General features: G+C 35.4%; 1 protein-coding gene across 2 annotated transcripts in view; it reads left to right on the top strand.

Moving 5' to 3' along the window:
• Positions 414-9,700, top strand: part of LOC109848592 (dihydrolipoyl dehydrogenase, mitochondrial) — an 11,128-nt gene continuing 1,841 nt past the window's right edge. Inside the window, exon 1 of one of the 2 annotated variants that reach the window (XM_020418168.1) lies at positions 414-874. In XM_020418168.1, the coding sequence (XP_020273757.1) occupies positions 626-874 (249 nt within the window). In that variant the 5' untranslated portion in view covers positions 414-625. The remainder of the gene's footprint in view (positions 875-9,700) is intronic. The other variant, XM_020418167.1, reaches the window with a different exon arrangement.

The raw sequence follows: 9,700 nt of genomic DNA, 5'->3' as shown, positions 1-9,700 counted from the left end.
ACTAATAATTATTTCTTTAGAGCTAGAATATGGATTCAGAGCATGTTTAGTTATCGGTCAAAGTGCTTTAAAAAGCCATTGAGGCATGTTTAGCAAACTGCTTATCTTGTTTTATAAGTAAAAATAAAAAATAAAAAAAATATTGGGCAACCCTTATCCTTTAAGAAAAGTCCAAGCCTCGTTTTCCTCTCTCAAAATCCATCGGAGCCATCACTTTTTTGGTCAGTTTGACAAAAAAAAAGGATTATAAGCTGCTCATTTGCCAAACACTCTACTGTTAAAAATCAACTATAATCCACTGAATTTACTAAACACTATGCACTATAAACTATTTAGTTTATAAGCTATTTGTGTATTTTAAGCCAAGTTAATTATAATTCATAGCTTCCAAACATGCTCTCGGAAATTTGCAAGGCAAAAGCGAAAGAGAATTTCAGAGCTGCCAGACTACGGAAATCCTAAAATAGCATCGGGTGCTAAGTGCAAAATATTCCGTCCCTTCAAATGCTGTCGGTCCAAGTTGCGAATCGGCGTCTGATCACACTTTTTCAGACTCCTCAACCAAATCCCTGCCCAATTTTTCTTGAGAAAAGAGGGGGGAAACCCTAAAAGCTAGAAAAATCAAATGGCGATGACGAGCTTGGCAAGACGAAGGGCGACGAGCCTCTTCAACTCCAGCATTCTGCGCGGCTCCGCCTTCTCTAGAAGCTTCGCATCGGGATCCGACGACAACGACGTCGTCGTGATCGGCGGTGGGCCTGGTGGCTACGTCGCGGCGATCAAGGCGGCGCAGCTAGGGCTCAAGACCACGTGCATCGAGAAAAGAGGAGCTCTAGGCGGCACGTGCCTCAACGTCGGATGCATCCCCTCTAAGGTGCCTAAACTAGGGTTTTATGAAATTCTCAATTATTTGTTATATTGTGTAGATCATTTTAGTTTCTGATAGTAAAATTGGATCCGAGATTTTTTTTTAATTTACATTTTTAATAAACTTTTGTCGTTAAAGGAGTTGACCTTTTCATTTATTGCTGGTTTCGCACTGTATTTTGGATCCTGTCAGTTTACTAATATTTTTTTTATTTGAAATATGCTTGTGTTATAAGATCTAATTCATATAAGGGAAGAGTTTCAATCAAGTATGGGTAATTGATTGCCAAATAATTGACATAAAATTCTAGAGGTACTGATCTTTTATTTGTTGTACTTCTGGTTATCACTTGTCGAATACCTTTAGTTAGCATATCATACAGGTTTTTTAACTACGTATGTTCATAGTTTTGGTACAACAATTGTCATTTACTTGAAGCATGCGAAGTGATGATAGCAATGCTCTTGATTGTTGTAATAGACTTGTTTGGAGGTGAAATAATCTATATCTCCATCGTACGTGGTTCTTTATGCAAATTAATGGTTGCGAGGTCTGCATCAATCTTCTTTAGTAGTACTAAAATGCTTTATGGGCTGCGCTTCAATCGGTTGCTTGTCCTTGTATCTTCCCTCATTCAGGGATAAATGATATATTCCAAGAGAGATTATTACCTTCATAACTATTTGTTTAGATAATTTTCAAGTCTGAGGAAATCTTGAGGATTGCTGGATCTATCTGCCTTCCACCTATTGATTTTTATGTTTCTATGTCCAGGGATAGACTCTTGAATAATGGTCGTATCTGCAATGATATCTTTCTTACATTTTATGTCTGCATACCTTGCATTGAGGATATTCCGTGCATGATTTATTTTTGAAGTATAGGTTTATAGCATAGCATGATGGTGCATACATTCACATGAACAAGAGAATTTATTAGGCAATAAGGAACTACTTATGTTGAACATCTATGTAGTTTGTTGTTAAGTGCATCGGTACAAATCTCTCTCACCAAATGGCTTTAATCATGGACTCGTGGGGTCGAAAGATATCAATATTTAAGTCTTGTTGTTGACATCCTTAAAAGAAGATTCTTCGTTGGATGAAGATCACATGATAGGGAGCATAGTTTCTCTTAAAGTTCCATGTATAAGTGTAGCAAGTTTGGAGGCTGGTCATAGAATTATGTCTTGTTTCTTCTAGAACTATTTGAGTGATTCAGGAGATTAATAAAATTCATGTCTCAATTCTTTCAAGTTTGATTCTTTCCCCCCTTTCCCCCTCCCTCCATCCCTCCCTCCCTCCCTCCCTCCGTGTTTTTCTTTTCAAAAACGAAGGCCTTGACTAAGTTTCTAGTTTTTAGTATAATTTAATCAGGTCAGGCTTAAATTTACTAGTTAACCCCAAGAATATTGGCTAGAAATCAGCTAGCTAAGTGATTTCTCATTAGATAATCGGGGCAAGTTGGACTGTTAGATATAGGTGCCCTGCAGGCAATAATTGTATATTGTAACAGGACCTATATGAATATAACATCCTTGTTCAAAATAATAGTATGCTATTTTGGTCAGATTTATCTGGTATTTTCATACAGATAAAGTCCTTAGAATGATACCAGACTATCAGACATTTCAGATATGATCGTAATGAAGAGATCTGATTTGTCGTTAACGTATATTCTAAAATGTTTCTAGTCAATGAAGTGTTGAAATGAGACATCATCACTTTGGGAAGACTAGTGTATACTCTATTTCTCCTTTGGTAGGATGATGATCCATCTATTGGATCATTGATGTGAGACATCAAGATATAGTATACAGGTGACTCATTAATGAATGAGTTGACTGAACGACTCACTAAGAACATCTAGTTGGTAATTATACTTAACTGTCAAATAGAAGTTTTCAAGTGATATAGTACATAGTAGTCTCTTGACCCGAGGCATGAGTGCAATATCTTACATGTCAGTATAGGTGTACTTAGACTTTTACCTAACGACAGTTCTCATCGAGTTGTGCATAATGGTTCTTGTTAGGTATATCCCGATGCATAAGTAGATATTAAGATGCCAATATGAGATTCGTCTCTCCCAGTATATGGGGTTAATGTCATAAGATTGTTTGATATAACTATAACCTAGAAATCCTTGATCGAGGTAAATAAGATAAACTGAGTGTCAGTTTGATCTTATAGGTTATGAGTTTAATATCAACAAATACTAATTGAGCAATTAGGGTTTGATAGTTTTTCATACCCTAGGCTCAATAGTTTGACATGGTTTGACGAAGAGATCAGACTGTACGACATTATCACTTAGTGGTCCTGATAAAATTGGATAAGCATCTTACAGACCTTTATCACAACTCATATCCGGATAGTCTTCATGTGCAGCTAGCACCTCTGTTGTACTTGTGGATATGATCCACTACCGAGTTTTTGAGTTGGGTCCTAGAGTCACACCAAGCGCGTACTTGAATCCTATAAAACACAATTTATAGAGTGATGCGTATGATTGATATGCATATATGATTTTTTTACCGGATACATATAAACGGTTATGTATATCGGTAAAATCGGAATGCTATGTGCTTAGGAAATGAATTCCAGTATTTTCCCTATGAAGTTAACTTTTAGTCAACTAGTTGACTTTTTGGTCAACAATTGACTTTTGGTGAACTCTTGATTTATTTGGTCATATAGTGACTAATTAGTTAAAGATTGGAATAATACTATATATCGTATTTATGAAATATTGTATTAGTAATAATAATTTGGTATTCTCATTTATGAAATACACATACCATGTATAATGAGTCATGAGATGAGTCACTTAGTGGTATGGTTTGAGCACATGGTTTATTAGTACAAGGTTTTGAAATGTAATGATTCATAAGATGATTCATTGCATGACTCACTTGATTAATCATTAGTTTTTGATGATTCATTGCATGACTCATAGGGTGAGTCATTAATGTCATGAACACATTTCACTCTATAAATATGAGCTCTCTCTTCATGAAAGGCTAATGAAAATTAAATTTCCATAAGAGAAAACAAGAGAGCTATACCTCTTATTAAACTCTAACAATCTTTGAGTAAGAGGAAGTAGTAGGATTTTAAGAACCCCGGGGTGGATATCTTGCCTCGCGTCTCAAGCAGCATCCCATAGCTTTCGGGTTTACTTAAAGAGTTGGAGATCCACTACGAGGAGTTTTCTGCATCAAAGAGAGCAAGCTAAAGGTTGTTCGATTCACTATCGAATCACGCTACAAAAGTATGACTTTCAAACCTTGTATGCTCTCTTAACAATAAGAATCATGTTAGATTTAGTTAGACGGTCCATATGAATATTTCATGCTCTCTACATGTTTAGTATTTTTTTTTTATACATGTCTTCCGCTGTGTATTATGCATGTAGAACCATGGCTCTGATACCATAAAGAAAATCGTGCTATGTCTACATGCATAATACACAGCGGAAGACATGTATAAAAAAATTACTAAGCATGTAGAGAGCAGGAAATATTCATATAAAAACTGTCAATAAACTCTATGGTCAATAAACTCTATTTTTCTTTAGTTGTCCACTACCATTCTATATATGGAACCATGGCTCTGATACCATGAAGAAAATCGTGCTATGTCTACATGCATAATACACAGCGGAAGACATGTATAAAAAATTACTAAGCATGTAGAGAGCATGAAATATTTATATGGACCGTCTAATTAAATCTAACATGATTCTTATTGTTAAGAGAGCATACAAGGTTTGAAAGTCATACTTTTGTAGCGTGATTTGATAGTGAATCGAATAACCTTTAGTTTGCTCTCTTTGATGCAGAAAACTCCTCGTAGTGGATCTCCAACTCTTTAAGTAAACCCAAAAGCTATTGAATGCTGCTTGAAACGCGAGGCAAGATATCCACCCCGTGTTCTTAAAATCCTACTATTTCCTCTTACTCAAAGATTGCTAGAGTTTAGTAAGAGGTATAGCTCTCTTGTTTTCTCTTATGAAAATTTAATTTTCATTAGCCTTTCATGAAGAGAGAGAGCTCATATTTATAGAGTGAAATGTGTTCATGACATGAATGACTCATCCTATGAGTTATGCAATGAATCATCAAAAATTAATGATTAATCAAGTGAGTCATGTAATGAATCATCTTATAAATCATTACATTTCAAAACCATATGCTAATAAACCATGTGCTCAAACCATACCACTAAGTGACTCATCTCATTTCAAAACCATATGCTAATAAACCATGTGCTCAAACCATACCACTAAGTGACTCATCTCATGACTCATTATACATGGTATGTGTATTTCATAAATGAGAATACCAAATTATTATTACTAATACAGTATTTCATAAATACGATATATAGTATTATTCCAATCTTTAACTAATTAGTCACTATATGACCAAATAAATCAAGAGTTCACCAAAAGTCAACTGTTGACCAAAAAGTCAACTAGTTGACTAAAAGTTAACTTTATAGGGAAAATAGTGGAATTCATTTCCTAAGCACATAGCATTCCGATTTTACCGATATACATAACCGTTTATGTGTATCCGGTAAAAAAATCATATATGCATATCAATCATACGCATCACTCTATAAATTATGTTTTATAGGATTCAAGTACGCGCTTGGTGTGACTCTAGGACCCAACTCAAAAACTCGGTAGTGGATCATATCCACAAGTACAACAGAGGTGCTAGCTGCACATGAAGACTATCCAGATATGAGTTTTGATAAAGGTCTGCAAGATGCTTATCCAATTTTATCAGGACCACTCAGTGATAATGCCGTATAGTCCGATCTCTTCGTCAAACCATGTCAAACTATTGAGCCTAGGATATGGAAAACTGTCAAACACTAACTAGTTATGCAACATATTGGAAACTAGATAGCATATTTCTTAATGTTGATTAAGTTATATGATTTATTGTTTTGCATTAAATGTAAATTAAAAGCTATAAATGAAATAACTAAACTAAGCAACCATAACCCCCCACACTCGAACAAGGGCCTAGATACAGATAGATATACATATATCGTTCTGCAGTCCTTAACACCAGCCTACTCCCGATTCATATCACAGTTCTTGATGATGGATCTGGAGCCCACTCATCCTGCCTTGATGATGGATCTGGAGCCCATAGTCTATATAGGATGTTAGACTGTAGCTTATAGATGGCAACAATTTTTCAATACTAATCTATTTTGACTTTATGCTAGACACATCATATATAGACTATGGGGTAAGTATCTATTCCGGTCGATGAAATAATACTCATACAAGCATATGGCATAATACCTGAAAAATTTGTATGATTAAATAGTATAAAAATACAGTGGTAATACAGAAGATAATTGTTCTGATGGATCTTCATGGACTTGAACATTGCACACTGCACACATGAAAAATCAGAGTGATGCGAGGCTCAAACCCACACATAATTTTTCAAGATAGATAATTAAGTACGAAAGAACATGTTTAGGGATTCACATTAAAAATATGTCAGGATAACTAATATTTCGCTATTAAATCTTAATATAAGGTCTTAATTTCTAATGCTAACACATCCAACATAGTAGCAAAGTTCATAATTTTTCAATTCAAATGTCAAATCCAGACTAATATCCAAGCAAAGGATTAGTTAGGGTCCTCAATTGAGGGTTATTAAAGAGGCATAATGGATTTATTTTGCTTTTCGGGATATGGGTTATCGAGTGTAAAGACTCAATTGAAATGTTATATAAGGCTATGTACTACATGCACCCTGTGCAAAGTCAGAATGATTGCGAAACGCAAAAGGCGCTACTACATCAGATGCGTGACGCTTCACCACCGACCTGTTTGCAGGGTGCATGAGGCACATTGAGGCATTAGAACTTTTTTTGAACCTAATCTGGAATGAAAACCCTAACTTTGATATCGAGGTTGGAGAGGGTGAAGACTTTGGGAACTAAGGAAGGAACAAGACATGGATAGTAATGATGAGGGTTATGAGATGCAGCTGCTGCAACAACCACTAGAATTGACCCTACATTTACTACATTACCCCAGTAGTCAAATTTTTATTTTTTTCAGAAGGGTATTCCTCTCTATATATTTTCAGTAGCAGTTTATCGTCTCTGTATTCATCTATGTGTCCTTTTTTCTTTTTTAGGTATAAATCAAAGTGAAAGAAAATAGAATTTTTTTTGTCTACAGTGAGGCATTAGAATTGTTTTTAGAAATTGATGAACAACAGCCCAAAAAGGTTCAAAATCAAAATATTATAAGATAGTAGCTAGGATGCATTATTTATGGGCATAATGATAGTCAATACATAGTGCATGTGCTTATTAGTAGATTTGAATGACTGATTTCTTGCTTCATGTGGTGTAAGTAGTGCAGAGAGAATTACAATTATATACATTTTGAGTTGTGCACTGGTGCATGTATGCGAAAATAGTGTCAGAACAATGATTTGGATGGCTTTTCATGCAAAGTTCTGAAGAGGGGAAGTTTTGTTGTTTAAAGTTCAAGAATGAGGAATGTATTACCATGGAAAATATATGAGGAAATAATACATTAAGTGAGAATGCTGCCTACGCTACAGATATATGTCGAAGATCATGGTATTGAGCTTGACCAAGATGGTTGTTTCACTTGTGATAATTAAGTTGGTGGTTGTGAAATTTGTAGGTTTATCAGTATATTTGGATAAGTTAGGTCTCATCAAAGTTGAATAGGGAAAAAACTAAGAGGCATTTACCCGATATGCGACATGAGGTATGCAATGGTTGAGACATTGTTCCTGCAAGCATGGATGAATGAGTTATGAGACACTAACCGCAAGACATGCAACTGCAGAGTAGAAAAAAGTTATGGCCTTAGATTGTTAAGATCTCCTTCCCTTGGAGATATACTTGAAATTGTCTTGTTTTTCAACCTTTTGGGCTGTTCATCAATTTGGATGTCATATATTACACTGTGCAACAAAGTTGATTTTTTTTGTGTTACATCTGTGGAACATATCTGATAACATTAGTCATGTGGCGAGACATGTTTAGTCAAATTTGGATATATGTATACCACACAGTGCAGGCATGGATGAATTAGTTAGGAGACACTAACTGTGCAGCAAAGGTGATTTTATTTATTTATTTTGTGTGTGTGTGTGTGTGTGTGTGTGTGTGTGTTACATCACATCTGATTACATTAGTCATGTGGTGAGAGGTGTTTAGTCAAATTTGGATATAACTAATTTCATTTGAATCTTCAAGCTATCATATGGAGCTTGCTGTGACTGTGGTAGTAGAGCCTTTCTACCTTTTTCTAACATTAGTGGGAAATAGAAATGGTGGATGTAATTCTAATCACGGGACCATGTAATTTATGGCATAAATTTCTGCAATTTTTTTACTTCACTGTGATGTAATAGATAAGTGATCTATCCATGTGCATGAGAAGATAGTGTGCAAGAGAGCTCTATTGTCAATCATGATTGCAGTTTTGATAGTTTCAAAGATGGGAAGTTTGAGATCTATGTCCTAAAATATGTTGCTCTGGTATTGTATCATGGATCATGCATTGTGAAGAATGGTGACTGAACTAGAGTGGAGATTAAGATTTGGACACCATAGCAAGTTGGAGCATTAAATATTATTAAATATTGATCTAAGGAGAAATGTATCAAGAGGACTACTGTAGGCTATGGAAAGCTCCAGGAAAATATTATTAAATATTAATTTAAGGAGAAATGTATCAAGAGGACAACTGTAGGCTATGGAAAGCTCCAAGAAGGCTTGTTGAAAGGAGACCTTTCCTTTACCTTTCTTTCTTCATTCAAAAGGATCAAGACTAGACCTTTTTTTTTCTTTTTTCCTTTTGCCTCCCTTTCTCTTTCCTCTGTATACATACATGTGTGTTTTGCTTTTTTCCCCTTTCTTTTCCTCTTTTTTGTTCTCTTCTCTTGGGGGAGGGGTGGGGGGCTGCTTTTCAGTTTTGCTTTTTGTTTGGTGCCGTCGATTATATTAGATGTTGCTTAGGGTGCATGATTGCTGAATGCTTAGGAGGCATTTGAAGTAATTAGGAATTGGCGATAGCCTGTAGTTGTATTTGGAATGGCCTCCAATGAATATCTCAGTTTTCTGTGATGCGGTTCTTAACTGTATGGTGTGGAATAGCTGAATTAACCGACAACGTGATTCCTTTTCAGTTTTGTTTATTATTTGGTGCCATGGAATATATTAGATGTTGATTAGGATACATGATTGCTGAATGCTTGGGAGGCATTTGGAGTAACTAGGAATTGCATTAGCCTGTGGAATGGTGTCCAATGAATATCTCTGTTTGTTGTGATGTGGTTCCTAATTGTATCATGTGGAGTAGCTGAATTAACTGAGAACAACTTTTGAATGATTCTTGTAGAAGTAGCTTAGTATGATATAGATAGCTGAATAACTGACAACTTTTGATTGACAACTCATGATTCTAACAAGATTTGTCTGTTTCCTTAGTATTTATTATAGAAATAATATTAAAATGATGAAGTCAACTCAGATATAAATTTTGAGTGTCATAAAATTTAGAGGATGCCTTGTAGATGGATGATTGAATTTTGATTGAGAATCAGGCATTGCTTCCTTGAAGGGATCCTAAATATGATGCTTCTCTTGGGTGAACCTGGTGGGGGAAGGTTTCTCCAAGTCTACTGTATATGCTGTAATTTTCATTCTTTTAAACGGGCTATTTGTTTCTATTATGCTTCATATTGCAGAGCTGAAAATTAACCATGTTTGCGTTCTCTGGTTGACTTGCATCGTTTAA

The sequence above is a fragment of the Asparagus officinalis genome, chromosome 7 (genome assembly GCF_001876935.1).
Source record: "Asparagus officinalis chromosome 7, Aspof.V1, whole genome shotgun sequence".
In the NCBI taxonomy this organism is placed as follows: Eukaryota; Viridiplantae; Streptophyta; class Magnoliopsida; order Asparagales; family Asparagaceae; genus Asparagus; species Asparagus officinalis.
This window is presented reverse-complemented; position numbering and strand designations above follow the sequence as displayed.